We start from the raw sequence: 17,935 nt of genomic DNA on the forward strand, positions 1-17,935 counted from the left end.
GCTTGATATGTAAGCTTTCTGGCATGATATTGTTAAGATGCTTTTATATAAATATGTAGCTGCCTCTTACTTCTTTAGACCATATAAATCTGTTGATGTCATGACCTTTGAGTTGTTCTCTGTATTTCTTGTGCCCTTCTCATGCCCGAAAACAATGGTTTCTCCTCTAGCCGTTCTTGAGCCTATATTTGCTCACTGATCAATGGATAGATTACTAGACATTTCCTTCTCTATAGCCTTGCTTAGATATCCAGCAGTTTAATAAATGTTCATTGATTGTCCAAGGATATATTGATTTATTAGTAGTACAGAAAGAAAACTAAATATTTTGACACAAACTGAGAAAAAAGTTCTTAAGCATAGAAGAGTCGTATAGTTAAATGACAGCATATGGCCTTGCAGAGAAAGGCTGTATCTTTGTATATTTTTTTAATACACTGTTTATATCAGCATCAGGGTACTCCCTTTTTCTGAGTCATGGCCTAGAGTACAGATTCTTAACCTGGTGCTTATGAAGGTTATGAAATGCCTAAATGCATCTTAGCATCTCCAAAGGCAAAGCTATGTCTCCAGGCTGTGGTGGCACACAAACCTTTATTCCCAGCGCTCAGGAGGCAGAGTCAAGGTGTATCTTTGTGAGTTTGCGGCCAGTCTGGTCTACAGAGTGAATTCCAGGATAAGCAGAGGTACATAGAGAAACTCTCTCTCAAAGCTTTCCTCTCCCACAAAGGAAAGAAAGCAGTGTCATTATCAATAAAGTACAGTAATAGAGACAGGCTTATCTAACTCAGGTGCTAAGGAAGAAACACTTCCAATTGCAGCACGTTGTCGGTGCTTTGAGAGTTGTCAGAACTTAAAGTTGCTGGGCTACAGAGAGGATGCTGTCCTCCGTTTTGACCTTGAATGCCCAAAGCAAGGCTTAGGAAACGATGTCTCCAAAGGCCACAGCAATAGAACAAAGTGCAAGTGTGTGCATTGTTAGGGATGGCCAGACAGAGCTCTTAATGTCGTGCCCATTAGCCTTCTTTACAGCTCACCAGCAGTTCATAACTTAGCCTGCTTATATGTGATTTTGGTGAGAAAGTACGATTAGCCTTAAAATGCACCTTTACAGTATTTTATTTGATTTATGTGATTGCAGTTGAGCTAGTTGGTGGGCTGTCAGTGGGAACATATCACCGTGTGAGCGGATTTAGCAACAGCTCTGGTATTCACTCTAAGCTGGAATATTTCACATATCTATATGGCAGCCGGGGTTTCAGGGAATTCAATGCCAAAACCCTGCAGAGCAGGGGGTGCTTAAGCAATCTCTACAAAGCTCTATTTCCAGGCTCAGCATCACTCTTTGGGTTAGAACGCAGAGACACAGACTCCACTGATGGCCCACTTATCTTTCTTTGACTTAAAACTGTGTATGACTTTGCTGTGATCTAGGTTCTTGCATCTAAAAGAGGAAATAATAAAATACGTAATTTGTAAAAAAAAAGTAGATGAAGTTTCATAAATGCGTGGAAATTTAAAGTTGTCACTAAACTTCCAAAATCATGACAATGGATGAAAATGTTTCATAAACAAAAAAAATGTCTGTTTCTACAAATACACGAATAAAGGTTTACGCAGAATTGTAAATTCCTAAAACTTTTAAGAAAGTAGATGATGATAATGATTAAAGTGGTGTGTGTGGGGGGGAGGGGGTTGATATGTGCTTGAAGAATTGGTTCTTCCACCTTTACCTTGGTTCCAGATGTTGAATTCACATTGACAGGCTAGAGGAATAAAAACATCTCTCTTCATGGCTGTTTTTTTCTGGCTCCAGTATCGAATGGTAGCATGGTTGCTAGATAGAGAAGTCATGCTATCTTACAGATTTAATAGTGAGACCTTCTGCATTAATGTTTATTCCCTTATGATCCAGTGCAGCTATGCAACCGTGATTCAGAATAAGAACCCTGATAGTTGCTTTTTGCTTAGCTTCTTACTAGCTTCACAGACTTGGACAGGTCACTGGGTTCCAACTTGCATATTTGTGAATTGATAAGAGTGAATACTGTTCCCCCTGCCTGACTCAAGAGAAAACTATGCAACACACTAGAAAATAAAGGAAGGTAATGTTTATGGAAAGCTTTCACCGAAAAGGCAAGGCCTTAAGCAAGAATTCTTCTGTCTACTGTATTCGTTCATGTTCTATCTACGGCTATAAATTGAGTAATGATTACTACGCGTTCCACAGGTGCAGAAACTGGAGAGCGGAGGGTGGGGGGGTGGGTGGGGGGGGCTATGGGAGTTCTTTAATTCATAAACCTGTTGTCACAGGGAAGATCCCAGATGTGAACCGTAAACCAAGTGCCTCTACCAGTAACAATGAAATGATGTGTGTATCTTTCTGTTCCTATTGTCATTTGTATTTTGCTTTCATTTCCTATTCCTTTACCTTTCGTTCTTCTCGGGCTGGCTTCTGTGTTAGGTAATAAGTGCTGCTGTAGCTTGCCACAGTTCACACCAGTGACATTCACGATTGCAAAGAAACAAGCCAGAGATCCCGAAAGATAACGGTTATAGTGCAGCGTATGGTCAATATTGAACTGTCTCCGGTAATTCACAGATAGTTCTCAAATAATTCCCTAAATATTGTAACTATAGTAGTTAGAGGGACCCCTGTATGCTCTTTGGGAGAAAGACGTGCACATAAATAACTGTAATATGGACAAGGAGTCATCATATGTAAGAAGAAAGATAAATATTAGGAGCATCCAGAGGAGAAAATAAATTAATGCCAGATGATGAAAGGTCCTTGATTTTACATCAGTGTCAGCTAATGCTTGCACTTGCCTCTTTCTGGGGCCCCAGAATAACCCAGTGTATTGTCACTCACTGCGCGAAGGGGTTGGGTGGAAGGAAACGTTAAAAGACGAGCAGTTAGACTTGGGAACAGAGTCAAAGTAAGTGTAGCTACATCTCCCCCCCCCCACACTTCAGATTGCCTCTCAAGAATCTAATCCCTTTGAGCTTCGTAAAGCTAAGGAATATTTACTGTAAAAGCGTATCCTTAGATGGCTAGAGGGAGGAGAGAGGAGGTGCAGAGGGGAATCTTCTCATTTTTCACAGATGTTGATTTCATGTTCCCACCTGGGAAGAGCCTAGGGGCCTGAGCAGAAAGATGCAGGTCGGGACCTGGAGAGGCAAAGAGAACTAGCTACGGCATCCAGAGATGGAATCATAAAATCTCTAAGACCTTTTCCAGTGGCTAAATAAACATCTCGTCCTCTATTCTCTCTCTCTCTCTGTCTCTCTCTATCTCTCTGTTTCTCTCTCTCTCTCTCTCTCTCTCTCTCTCTCTCTCTCTCTCTCTCTCTCTCTCTCTCTCTCTCTCTCTCTCTCTCTCTCTCTCTTCTTTCTTCCTATTTACTGAAATTTGGAAACAGCCACAAAAAGCCCCGACTACGTAAAGGTCTCATCTATAGAAAAAAAAAATCATCTTTTTTAACTTACAAACTAAACAATATTATATAGCTTCTAGTGTTTTATTTAGCAACAGCCATGGGCAGACAGTAAGAAAGATTTTTAAGTCGTGGGTAATGAAAATAATAAATGACACACTTTCCAGATTAAATTCTGGATTCCTTCCAGAACACCCTAGAAATACATTCAGAAAGCACTAAGAAATGCCGCGCGCTGGGACTTCAGAGCCCACGAGGCATTCCCGTGGGAGGCTGCTAGGAAGACCACATTTACAACAGCGACAAGGGCCATTTCACTCACTTTCCAGACCCACACATCTCCAAAGCACGAAAAATCGTGATCTCCGAAGGAAAATAAATACAGCTTACAAACAAGGCTGGAAAGGGTGGAGAACGGAATGGGGTTGGGGGTGGGGAGACAAACCCTTCAGTTGCAATCTTTTCTGGCGGGGGTTGGGGGGGGCGAGGAAGAAAAATAAGACAAATTTCAAATCAAGTTGCTCCTCGAGACTACAAAAGCGGTTTGGAATGTTAGGCGGATGCAAAAGGAATAAAGCAAACGTGAGTGGGGGGAAAAGGGAGGCCGATAAAGTTTCTGGCTACAAGACAAGAGACGTATCATTACCATATGATCTAATGTGGGTGTCAGCTGGCTGTGCTCATTGAGTGAAACCCTTCGTTTTTCTCTCTGCCATGGAGTAGAAGCTGGAGGTTTTCAGCCCTAGTGACAGTCACAGCGCAGCACGCCCCCCTCCTCCTTTCCACACCTGCGAACTCTTTTGCTCGGGCTGAATATCTAGTGTAATTCCATCTCAGCTCTGAGGGCTCCCGTGGCAAATACCCGGATTAAAAGGTATGGCTTTCAATAATTGTCCTGAATTTTGCTACAGACTAATAAAACTTCCGTCAAGTGGAGGGCAGAAAGAAATGCCCGGTGAGAGAGAGAGAGAAGCGAGGAAGAAATCGTGCTAAACTTTTGACTATTTTTATGCAACCTTAGAAGCAGGAGTTGCTTGAAAACAGAAATTAAGTACTCGGGAAAATAATCGTTTGAATGCATTGTTTTAGTGCTTTCTCTTCTATTTTTACAAAGATGCTTATTAAAAACCTGTAACTTAACACCATGACTGCCTATGCTGAGGTTTTTGCATTTGTACTGATGAAATATTCTGCTCGTTATGAGCTGCTAATAGAAAAGCATTCTAAGCTAGCCCACTGCTTGTGCCTAGATGAGCTATTTAAGACTGATTCCCCTCCTGGATTCTTGCATACTTCACAAATCTTAAAATGCCTCAGCAGCAAGTGCCTAGCTATAGAGATATAAAGTCTATTTCTGCAACACCAAAAATGAATGGGAATTATTACCAAAGAGGTGAAAAGCTATGCTGAAAATAACTTCAAAATAATGTTAACTTTAACACTGCTACGTTAAAGATCTGAGATGGTACAGCGGCATACTTTCTTGGATATAAATAAATGTTCCTGTCGATGTATTCAGTGCAAATGGAACTTTCTTAGGCGGTGCAGTGACTGTGAGGTGAGGGTGGGGTTGATTCTCATTTTAAGGTTAAGCAGTGTAACCAGATGGGTTAAGTGTGCCCCCAGTGATCTCAGCGTCAATGACTTTTTCTTCCTGTTGATGTTTATTTTGCCAGAAAAAAAAAGAAAAACAAAACTTGCATTTTATAGTGACTCTTCTTATAGACAAGTGCTACTCTGATTGCTTATCTTTTAATTCTATTAAAAGATATTATTTCTATTAAATAATTACCGAAGGAAATCTCCCAAATACTGGGGCATTTAAAAATTGTTCTGTATTAGCGCATTGTCTTGCCTCTTAAGTGTTAAGTTTTGACTTTGAAGCAACCATGAAAAGTATAAACATGTTTATCCAGATGTTACTCTGGATGATATGCCTAATTAAATAAGGGCCAGAAATAATACTTTTGATGAGGCATATCTAAACTACAGCAACTGTTATTAGTGGAAGAGCAACTTTATAAATATTTGAGAATAACAGTTCCCATGAGATATAAAAAGTGTGTCTCATCTGTTATAACCTCCTTTCTTTGTGTATGGACAACCTCTTTTTGATGTTCTATTTGCTACTCATCACCTGAGAAAAAAATCACTGAAACAATGGTGAAGACCCTTAGCAAATATTTATTAATTGCTCTAACATGCTGGAACTTTGAATATTATAAAATATTTTATAAAATTATATAAAAGGTTATGTAAAATATATAAAATTGTGAAAATTAGAATAAAAATTTTAGGTATGCATACTCTCTCTCACACACACACAGAAAGAGGGGGAGAGAGAGAGAGAGAGAGAGAGAGAGAGAGAGAGAGAGAGAGAGAGAAGAATAAATGGTATGCAGTCTGACTGTATCCAGCTTTAATCTAAAGGAAGGTTGTGCAGAGAATTCTCACTATTTTAACAAGGGTAAACAAATATAAATGATGAGGGTTCCTCTGAGCCAGGGGCTCAACATTTCCTTTTTTGGGTTGTTAGGGAAGCTCCAGGCATCTCTGCTCTGGAGAACGGATTACCAAGAGACATCTGCACTAACTCTCCTTACCCTTTATTAAAGCTGAGATTACTTTGACTCATGCTTTCCCCTGAAAATTATAAGACATTAAATATGCGAGGCCAGCAAACCTGTGGTAAACCATAAACACTGTATTTCAATGTGAAACGGTTAAGAGGCATCTCCTTTATGGCCATCCAAGTAAACTTCTTGCCAAAACAATAACCTCCCTTTAAGAGAGACCCAGTAACTCAGTGGGAATGGCCTGCCTGAGGACACTTTTTATTGAACTTGGGGGCAGTTAAGTGAATTACAATCTTTATGGCCTTTTTCATTGATAATCACCATCCTGGATGGGGTGTGCTGTTTTATACATGCTCCAGTATTCCTGGAGTGATGCTCCAGAATTTAGACATATTCCAGTAAACTAAGAATAAAAGGAGATTTTTTTTTTATTACAAAGCATTTGCTTCTCTGCTAGTGGGTCAGATAAAAGTGTCTAGGTTATAGATACTGTATCTGGTGAAAGATGCTGCTCTCTCTCTTTTTTTGGTAGCTATGATGGGCAACTGGGACACAAGCAGCTGTATTTGCATTTACATAGGCACAGCTATAGAAGAGTAAATGTATAATTCTAAGTTGCCATCATGAGTCTAAAAGAAACACTGACAATAGGCTTGGTGATGACTTCTAAGAGGTGCAGAGAGATCTTTGGCCATCCCATCTCAAAATAGGTTGCTTGATCTCCGTTTAAGCAAATGTATTTTGTTATTTAGACTGTCCATTTGGAGTTATCTCATTCATATCTAAATAACTTGACATTTGGTGTACATATACACATTGTTTTAATGCTTCAGACCTGTTTGGTTTCTTGGAACCAGCAGAATACACTGTACTGTTAATAAACTGATGGTTAGCTGAGTCATTCGTGTTCAAAATATTGTGCAAGGCATACAGAACAAGGAATAATAAGTCACGCCCCAAGGAAGAACATCTGCTAATGTGGGGGACAGAGTGAACACACAAAACACATTATAATATGTGATAAGTTCATTAAAAGAAGTCAGAACAGCATACTTGGGATCCCAGAAGACGCAGAGAGCAACCTCCTTGGATGAGTCAGGAATTACAGGAGGGAAAGCCAGAATCTCACATAGCCATTAACGTTCCTCGGAAGGTAGGTAAGCAAAATGGTAAGAGGGGGGTCTGTGCGTCAGGATTGAGTATATCCTTGAGAGAGAGAAAGACATGAAGAGAAAGGTAGCTTTAAGTATTAATTGGTACCAAATAATGAACGGCTTCAAGGATAACTCAGGAAACATGGTTATCACTGCTAAGTCATGAGATGAAAACAAACAAAACGAACCAAGGTGAAGCTCAAGTGTTAGACAATGACTTGGGCAGCAATGTGGACGACGGCCTGGGAAAACAGAAATGTTCAGGGCAGAAATGTGTAGGAGCCTCTCACAACAACTTAAGGCGGGGGTGAGAAACCCTAGACCAAGGAAAATGCAGGAGCATCTGGAGTCGAACATGGCTTGATGAGGCGTCTCTGGTAGGACTTGGAGATGTCTCAGGGTATAGGCAGAGGTTTGATCGTGGTACGGCACTGCTGAGTGAGCATGGAAAATACCGACATGATTTCTTATTCAGAAACAACTGGCCAGTGATGTGGCAACTCATCATTTAAATCCAGGCCACTAAATGAAGCAAGTGATTTAGTACCATTTGGATTGCTACTGGTAAGCAAATGGTTGATGTGTTCTGTAGTCGCCTTTACCGCCTTTCAAATACTTTTTGAATGCCTGACTTCATCATAGTGTTATTTTTTTTGGTTAGTATATTTTTTTCTTATTTTTCTCTGTACTCACTCTGCTATGGGATATTTTGTAAACAAAAAATAATGCATGAATGAATTGACAATCTTGCTCCTCCTAATCCCTTCACTTTGCTTTTCAGGTCCCCAGGTTGTGAAAATACGTGAGATCATCATGAAGACAACTCTCCTCTTACTCCTTCTGGCCCAAGTCTCTTGGGCTGGACCATTTGAACAGAGAGGCTTATTCGACTTCATGCTAGAAGATGAGGCTTCTGGGGTAGGCCCTGAAGACTCTGGTCTTCCTCCTGATCTACCACACCTGGAGCCCCTGGGACCTGTGTGTCCCTTCCGCTGCCAATGCCATCTTCGAGTGGTCCAGTGTTCTGACTTGGGTAAGTAAGTCCAGTCAATCTTGTGCATCTTTTTCATGGAAGTAGAAAGTCTAGGTGAATGGCAGTTTCAGGATTTAGATCTGTGATTCCAGAAGTGAGAGACAGCGCCACCTAACGAGGAGTAAAGAAAGCTGTCAAGGATAAAGAGAACTGGGACTAGGACTCCTTATGCTTTTGCTTTACACCGCAACCAACACCCTTCCCACACATACACAAAAGCTCTTCTTAAATCGGTTCCATCAGTTCTGCAGTTTGCAATGAATCTCTTAAAAGTAAAGTCATTCTGACTTTAATAGACCTCCTTTTACAAAGTAAAACGTCTACCAATGCCTCTTCTTGTGTCTGTTTCCAGGGATTCTTTTTCTGTTGGTGCTTTGTTTGTTTGTTTTGTTTTTAGTTCTTGATTTGTTTTCTTAAGGTGGTAGATACTAGGAGAGCCTGGAAAGGCCCTTTTCTCTTTACGAGGTCCATACCACAGAATTAAACATTACTAACTTGCAAAATATGCAGTTGTCAGAGACAAAATGAGTTGGGTTGTGCAGCAGAAATTTCTCTTCCAGATACATAAGTTCTCCCTTTATCCTCCGGTCTTGGTTTTCTTCTTCTTTGACAGTTTGCAGCCTAGATGCTTATGATCTTTAGAAAATTTCCAAAGAAATAACTACGGCTATAGGTATAAAGTAAATATCCAAAATAATCTGGGAGCATGAAACTCTAACCTAATACACTAAAGACAGCTGGCTTATCCCCCTAAAAGCAAAAAAAAAAAAAAAAAAAAGGCTGGAATTCCAAGAGCCACAGGCTTAAAAGATAAATATTCAGAGAGTTTGAAGGCTCAGTGGTTGGGTCAAAGGTCAGTGAGCTTGATTCCCATGTCAGCTGTTTTTCCTTTCTTCCTCTTCAGTTGTATATTTTTCTTTTTTTTAATTTATTAGATTTTTTTTTTAAAAAATACCAATCCAAGTTCCCACTTCCTCCTCTCCTCCCATTCGTTCCACACACCCTCCCACCCCACCCCCATCTAATCCTCAGAGAGGGTAAGGCACATTGCTTTGTGGAAGGTCCAAGGCCCTCCCTACTATATCTAGGCTGAGCAAGGTATCCATCCAAAGAGAACAGGATCCCAAAATATCAGCACATGCAGTAATATTCCTGGTGCCAATGCCAGTGTCCCCTTAGTCTGCCGCAGCCATGCAACTGTCAGCCACAGTCAGAGTAACTAGTTTGGTCCTATGCTTGTTCCTTACCTGTCTGGCTGGAGTTGATGAATTTCTATTAGCTCAGGCAAACTGTTTCTTTCATTGGGTGTACCCATCATGGTCTTGACCTCCTTGCTCATATTCTCATTCCTTCCACTCTTCAACTGGACTTGGGAGCTCAGTCCAATGCTCTGGAAAAGATGATCCCAGGACTAGCATTTTGGTGTGCATCTTTCCTTATAAAAGGGATATCACAACCTAAGAAGGTGTGTCTCTGAGAAGCCCCAGATTTATTCAGGCCAATTTCCTAGCCATATTTTGAAAAGAAGTGGCCACTAATATTAACCAAAGGAATATACTATAGAAAGGAGCTCAGAAAAACATTGAAATGGCTCAATGTTAATAATTGAGAAACATTTTATCTCAGTCATCTTCAGTGCTGACACAAACTGTACCTCACTTTAACACTCCAATGAGATTGCATTTGAATGCTTTCCAAAGGCTACAGATGGCGCATTGATCCATTCATTAATCCGGTACATTGCACCCTATGATGGATCAATGGCATTTTAGGTGTGGACCCGTGAATTATTATCAGTTCCCATGGCTAAGTTTTCCATAGGATTATCCTTGTCAGAGGTTTTTAACAAGATAGAGGAGGTACAATGTCCAATCTTTGATCAATATTACCTATATGTGATTTCAGTATAAGCAGATGTTTTCAGATTAAATGCTTGACTTTGTGTTTACCGCTAAGAGTTCCTTGTGTTGATGTTAAACAACATTGATTCCTTTCACAGGCGAGAAATTAAAATTGAGAAACTAAAGCCTTCTCACATGTCTATGAGGAAATGTAAACACTTCTGGACGATGCACAGAATGTTGGGCCCTAGTTATCTCTCCTCACGGTACCGTCATTTCATTACAAGCTTATGTAGGGCACAGAGGACTGAGAAAGTAAACACTAATTGGCCATAGATAGTGGTCAAATTCCTTTGCAGATTCTGTTGCAATTTAGTTTTTGAGTTGAACCAGAATCCAGTGTGAGTCCCAAAGTTTCTCTTCTACCTATCAGATGAAGATCATTTTATTGAAAAACCAAGCAGCAAATGTAGTCTTAACTAATTAAGAAGTCCAGTCATTATCTTAAAACAATAAACATTAAGTAAAACTTGTTTCTTTTATATTTACTCTTAAAACAAATATATAATTTTGTAAAATGTGGATACATTATGGGTACTGTGTAATACTTTGGTACACACATACACTGAGTGAATTGTAGGTCTGTTAAACATGCCCATCTTCTCAAACATTTATTCCTATCTCATGAAAAACCCTTTCAAATCTTTCCTTTTCCTTTCTGAAATATGTAGTACAATGTAGATAGCTAGAGTTGACTGAGTATAACATCCTTCAACATTCTTCCCTAACTGAACTTAGTAACCATAGATCTTCAGACTGTCCTCACTCTCCCATTCTGCCCAGCCCTTGGTCATCACCTTCTGCCCTCAACTTCCTGTAAGACCAGTTTTCTTATGTTCCATACAGGAGTGAGATCATTCAATATCTGTAATTCTGTTCCTTGTTTGTTCACTGAAGGCAACTCTCCAATTTCATTCATGTTGCAAAAGACAGAATTTCACAATTTTGAATGAGCAGCTGCCCCTTTTATACATGCAACACAGTTTTCCTAACTATCCATCACTTAATGCATAGGAGAAATAGGATTGTAACAAATTTTAAAGCTTTGGTTTAGAAAACAAATCAGTAGAGGGAAGAGGCAGTCTACACAGTGGGAAAACATATTTGCTAGCTATACAATTGGAAAACGGTTTTTCTAGAACATAAAAGGAGCTCCAAAAATCCAAAAAGTCTGTTTTCTTATTTAGTGAATGGATATACATTTTTATTTTGCTAGAAAATAACTGAAAATACAAGGAAACATTCTTTTTTTGGTTTTTTTCGAGACAGGGTTTCTCTGCAGCTTTAGAGCCTGTCCTGGAGCTAGCTCTTATAGACAAGGCTGGTCTTGAACTCACAGAGATCCGCCTGCCTCTGCCTCCCGAGTGCTGGGATTAAAGGCGTGCGTCACCACCGCCTGGCTTACATGTAAACATTCTTACAAAGATAACTTTTATATTCAGGATACAATCTCATTGATAAGCAAAAGCTGACTATCTCATATGTGCATGGCTCATGAAACTGTACAAAGCCAGGTGTGGTGGTATGCCACGCACCCCTCCCCCCATCTGCATTCTATGTGCTAGAATACAGTTCATGAGCTTGGGTCAAGGGGCTGGAGGTTGAGGAAATACACGCAGAGACAGACCAACATACGGACCTCCAATCGCTGGTACAAAAGCTCTTCTTTAATAGCACCATGGAGGCTTAAATACCCTGCAGTCAATGGCCAACAGGTGAAAATCCCATCCTCTGATCCTCTAGGTTAGGCACAGCTTCCAGTAACTTCAATTAGAAGGCTCTAGACAGGGAAAAGCAGCTGAAGGCCAGGACTCAATTGGTCCCAACAGTGGTAAAAGCCTACTCCCAGCTACTCAGGATACCCATGAAGAAGGGTTTGTAATTTCAATGCCTATTTGGGTTTGGGCTACAGAGAGAGACAGAGGCCTAGGGAAGCAGATCAAAGGTCATCCTAGGCAAATAGGGAGATATCCAAATAATGATAAAGATATGCTCCCGTGACCTATCACCTGCTTTTATATTCATTGAGGATTAGCTTTGGTTTGAACTGACAGTAGTTAGCCATCAAATTGAACCTTAGCTCTAAGGTATTTCCATCTTTCTGTTTCAAATGAGAACAGAGAAACTCAAGTGTGTTACATGGAGGTTCATTCATCTCAAATTCATGGTTGGATTAATTTTAATACAAATCATTCTGAAGTCAAAAGTGGTTTTTATATAGCTGATATTTTATTGACTTACAAACCCTGGGGCTTCCTTTGTCTCCATTGAATAGAATGAAGTTGATTAGGAGCATATTTGGTCTATAATCATTTGCTAAGAAGTATGAGCTAACTGAACTGAAGGTTTCCTATATGCACATGGACCTATGTAGATAAACTCTGAAGACCTGGACTTCATGGAACAACAATCAACACAATACTAGTCTTTACTGACAAGAAGAACCAAAACCAACACAGGGCTGAGATGTTTGCATGAAAAATCTGGGTTTGACCTACTTGCAAAATAGATGGTAATCTCTCTGATAATATTTATTCATCATTGTAGTGTACAGAAGATAAAAATGGAGAGACAGACTCTAATCAACAGCAAAACAATTAGTCTAAACTCTTTCTTATCGACACTAATATGATGCTGAATGCATTTAATGGGGAGAACTTGAATCAAATAATCCCAAGCTAACTCCAAATTGAGTGTTTTAAGGTTTTCTTTATTAAGAGGAAAAACTCACGGAAAAGGAACTGGGGTCCAACATCAAGATGCAGAGCACAGGAAGGAGGGGCAAGCAGGCAGACCACGGCCTTTTGGTACCTCAAAGCCACGCCTCAAGCTGGTCTGGCCTCTCAAAGGCCATTGACTGAAGGAGGTTCCCCATCGCTAATCATAGATGATGAGAATTGAGACTGGCTCTAGGCTGTGCTAAACAATTGATTTCTCACCAAAGTCCTGTAAATGGTGGCATCCATGTACACATTTCAGGACACAGACAGCTTGTGCAACTTACTTTTTGGCCATAATATGACCAAGATGAAAAACAATTATTGAAATTGAAATCACAAGAATGAAATTATGTAAATGTCTTTAAATAACCAATTGCATAGAATAAGATAACATCTCAGAGGCTAAGATGACTTGTTCTTGACAGGTAATGTTTAATTCCCAGTTCTCACTTGGTAGTTCACAACCCTCTGTAGCTCTAGTTCCAGGAGAGATCCAATGTTCACTTCAGCAGAAAAACTCATGTAGTACAAAAACATACATGCAGACAAAACATCCACATAATTATAAATAAAATCAATAAACCTTAACTTTTTTTTTAAAGATGAAAGTTTTGTCTTTTAACTTCCTGGAGAGCTTTAACTAGTCTCAAGGAATTACACTACCATGTTCTCCTCTTTCAAGTAACTTTGAGGTGCATTCTAGATATTTCAAAAAATATATATCAAATAAATGTATTTTGCCATATATAATGAAGTCAATAATGAAAATTAAATAAAATAGTCATAACTAGCTAACAACTAAAATTAACAATCTCTCACTGTGCATATTTCCAATGATTATATAAATGCTGAAATGTTTATTATACACCCAATTAATGTTTAAAATAATCCAAATCTAGTTCACACATTGAACATTTCTGAGAAGAGGTTTGTATTACCTGTGACAAATTCAAGGTCTTTCATGTGCTAAAGTACATGCTCTTCCACTAAACTGTGAACTGGGACTACTTACCATTTTTACAAATAACTCTTAAGTCTTCTTTAAAATGAAGTTCCATAAATTTTCCTTTATCTTCCTTCTAAGCCATTCCCCCCCCAAAAAAAGGTTTGTGGTTTTTTTTTATTGGTTGCAAATTTGTTATATTATCTTGACTCATTTCAAATGAAGGTTTAGATCTATTAATCAAATTCAAGATTAATTTTTTTTTGTTTTTTTCGAGACAGGATTTCTCTGCAGCTCTAGAGCCTGTCCTGGAGCTAGCTCTTGTAGACCAGGCTAGTCTCGAACTTACAGAGATCCGCCTGCCTCTGCCTCCCGAGTGCTGGGGATTAAAGGCGCACGCCACTACCGCCGGGCTCAAGATTAATTTTGTGCGTTGATTTTAGTCACTATCTCTCCACAAATGTGTATCTCTTCTCCATCTAACAGCTTATAGTCTATCCTCCTCCAAGAGAAATAACACACTATGCAAGGAAGCTATTTTTTATTTTTATTATTGTTTTTTGTTTCACAAAACAGGGTTTACTCTGTGTAATAGTCCTAGCTGTCCTGGAACTCCCTGTGTAGACCAGGCTGGCCTCGGACTCATAGAGATCTACCTGCTTCTGCCTCATGAGTGCTGGGATTCAAAGTGTGCACCACACCCACCTGACACAAAGACGCTATTAACCCTGACCCAGGGCCAGATAAAACAGAAAGAACAATCTTCCTCAGGTGCACATGTGACTGAAGATGCTTTAAGAATACACCACAGCCAAAGAAAAGAGAGCAATTCATAGTTGGGAACAACAGAAATGACAGAATTGACAGGAAGAAAAAAAATGAATAACTGAAAATTAGGACCAAAATGAAAATTTCTAAAGCCAGTTTTGTCCTAATACATCGGAGGACAAAGAAAACCTTAAGAAAAATAGGATCTAGAGAGTTTTCACAATGCAACACAGGAGAAAAGCATTCAAGGCTCCACTGATGAACTCTTCAGTGTAGGATCACAAGGAAGCTTGATGTTTTAATTGATGTGTCAGAAGGAAACCTGCGTATAGCCAGCATCCCTTCATAATGGGAAACAAAGCAAATAGCCAACGATAGCAACAACACTTCTCTGTCTACTCTGAATTTGCAGGTGAACGTGCAAAGGTTCTAACATGATAAGAGTGCGTGCATTAGTCTGTGGTTTGAAGGAGCTTGGGTTCAAGGCATCGCTGCTCCATGGCGGGATGTGGATGAGAATATATAAAGGACGATGAATAAACTCTTGAAGGGCACCAGAATTAGAGCCATGGCTGGGTGGAGTTTCCCAACGAAGATCTATGGTGTGAACCAAAATGAATTTCTAGGGATGACCGTAAGTGCTCAAAGAGAAGTAGTGGTCACATATATGAATACCATACCAGATACTTGTGGAGTGAGGATTCAAACCATGCTGGTTATTGGTCTCGTTTAGCTGCAAACTATCTTGGGAATTTTACTTCTCTTGTCTTGTTTATTAGGAAAAAATTAAAAGAGAATTCAGTTAGGTTATGCTATCCTCCTCCCTTTTTGCTTCTGAGACATTTTTTTTTTTCTTTTAGACAGGAATCACTATTTAGCACTGACTGACCTGAACCTTGATATATAAACCAGGCTGTCCTCGAACTCTTAGAAATTTTTCCATTTTTGTCTCCAAATTCCGGGATTAAACATATCTACCCCCACGCTAAGCCAAATAAATACTTTTACATTTTGAATTTTAAAATAGTCTATCACTTAATTCAGTTAAAACAAAATTTACAAAGATAACACAGCCTTTCAGCAGCTGTCAATTCAATTTTAAAAGGAGAGCTATTTAAAACAAAGAAATGAAATAAAAGCATAGGATGCTCTCAGAGTTGTGTGTGAACTAACATCAAGACTAGTCAGATTGGCTGGGCGGCGGTGGCGCACGCCTTTAATCCCAGCACTCGGGAGGCAGAGGCAGGCGGATCTCTGTGAGTTCGAGACCAGCCTGGTCTACAAGAGCTAGTTCCAGGACAGGCTCTAGAAACGACAGGGAAACCCTGTCTCGAAAAACAAAAAAAAAAAAAAAACAAAAAAACAAAACAAAAAAAACTAGTCAGATTAACTAATTTATTTTTCTTATTTTAATGCTGTCTGCTAAAAACTTTATCATAAAGTATACACAAAACAATAGACTAGCTGATAATTAAGATTATTTCCCTTTGGGGCATTTTAAGAACTCATATTTTGGGTAACTAACCTATTACACTTCTAGCATTTTTTTTAACATGGTGATTAACTGTATGCTACTTTCTTAAGACACGAAATGTATAGAATTTGGAGGGAATCGGATATGCGAACTTATTTTCCTTGAGGGCACGGATAAATTTGACACACAAATATCATGTTGGGAGCCTGGAGTGTTGGCTATTAGCCACACCCTCTACTCCACACTAGAATTTTGTTCGTGCCATTAAACCCTTCCTGAAAGTCACTAGGTGGAGGAGACTTACCACACTGCTTTATGGTTTCAGCTTCTATCAAGAACATTCGCAAAACAGTTTAATATGTTATCACGCTACTGCCGTGAAGGGAACAGTATAACATAGTTTAAACTGAAAATAATCTCTAATGCAATCTAATTCATAGTAATAATAATAAACATCAATACAGGAGTTTGTCAAATGCGTATGTGTCCCTTAGTAATGCAGAGCAGATACAGAAGCGTTGGGATTTTTATCACTGAGGTGGACTTCCAAGATCTAATCTGCAAATATCACAAGTCTGAAAGTGCATTTTTATGCTATGTCTTCATCTCTAAAGTTTATAACTTGAATCAATCAGTTTCTGTTACAAAGTTCAAGGGTGACAATATGAATAAAACAGTCAGCCGTTCAAATATACTCTTCTTCCCTTACACCTCTGAGATTTCATGTTATCCTGACATTGTCCAAGTGTTAGGACAGCCTCTCGAATTTTAGCTCCCAGTTATACAAAAGGAAGCATGTATGGAAATAAAATCCCTGCCAGAAAAGAGAAAATGAGTAATCATGAGACCCGGCACTATATTCCAAATGAAAGGAAGTCACGTCTTCTCGTGGTTGGATCACACTAATTATACAAGATTTGGCAAAAGTCTGCCTCCTCTAGTTGCATGCAATTAGCAAAATTGGCAGATTGACATTTTTGAAAGTGGTAGTGATTATGATTGTGGGGATACCCTCACACATCCTCCTACAAGGTAGCTGCTGTGTAGTTTACGCCTCAGGATTGAAAACATGTCCGTCTTACATTATGGGTACCGTGCCTGTAATGAGCTCTGTGTTTATAGAGCATATGATGCCAGGTGAGTACCAACAGCATCTGATACTGGTCATGGATATGAACACTAATTCCCCTGTTGTCATTGGAGTGTTGGTCTGTGAACAAGACCAACAACCATAACAACAAAAAAAGACCTCAGAAATAAGTGCTTTTAAATCTATGTAATTTTCATGAAAGAAATGAAGAGATTTGAAATTGGATTGCCATGTGGTTTCTGAGTACATGCTCATTAGATACACAGAACTGGAAATCTCTCTTCCCAACATAGTAGTTATTATATTTTCTTGTGATTTTAGTTTTAATTGAAAACTGCGGCAAATTATATTTTTATGAGTTACATTTCCAAGTGGGTAGAGCGTGTTTGTTCCAACTGCATATCTAGTCAAGAAGCAGAGAATTGTCAAAAGAGTCAGAGATTGTAATACTTCAGGTTGTATAATGATGGGAAATTTATTTCTGTCAAAAATATTACAGAATTAGTGTTTTGTTGTGATGTATTGAAATAAAGAGATTGACACTCTATGTGAGGATAGAATTTTCAGGTTGATTTACTTTATGAAAATAAGATCTCCCCCCCCCCTCTCTCTCTCTCTCTCTGTGTGTGTGTGTGTGTGTGTGTGTGTGTGTGTAGGCAGAGGGTATGTGCATAGGTGCCAACCTGTTTATGTGAATTTGCACTGTGTGTGTATAAGTTCCACGGACTCAAGATAGGCCATTTGATTCTGCTGGATTTACAGACTGCTATGATCTCTTGACATAGGTGTGGGAAAGCGAAGACAGACCTTCTTTAGAAGCTGTACACACTCTTAAACAC

At 39.3% G+C, this 17,935-nt stretch overlaps 1 protein-coding gene across 2 annotated transcripts in view; it reads left to right on the top strand.

Annotated features, from left to right (window-relative positions):
• Positions 1-3,963: 3,963 nt before the first annotated feature.
• Positions 3,964-17,935, top strand: part of Dcn (decorin) — a 37,286-nt gene continuing 23,314 nt past the window's right edge. Inside the window, exons 1-2 of one of the 2 annotated variants that reach the window (XM_038314682.2) lie at positions 3,964-4,311; positions 7,949-8,200. In XM_038314682.2, coding sequence (XP_038170610.1) covers positions 7,981-8,200 — 220 coding nt within the window. In that variant the 5' untranslated portion in view covers positions 3,964-4,311; positions 7,949-7,980. Of the gene's footprint in view, positions 4,312-6,994; positions 7,167-7,948; positions 8,201-17,935 lie in introns of those variants that run through there. The other variant, XM_038314683.2, reaches the window with a different exon arrangement.

This window comes from Arvicola amphibius, chromosome 17 (genome assembly GCF_903992535.2).
Source record: "Arvicola amphibius chromosome 17, mArvAmp1.2, whole genome shotgun sequence".
NCBI classification, from domain to species: domain Eukaryota; kingdom Metazoa; phylum Chordata; class Mammalia; order Rodentia; family Cricetidae; genus Arvicola; species Arvicola amphibius.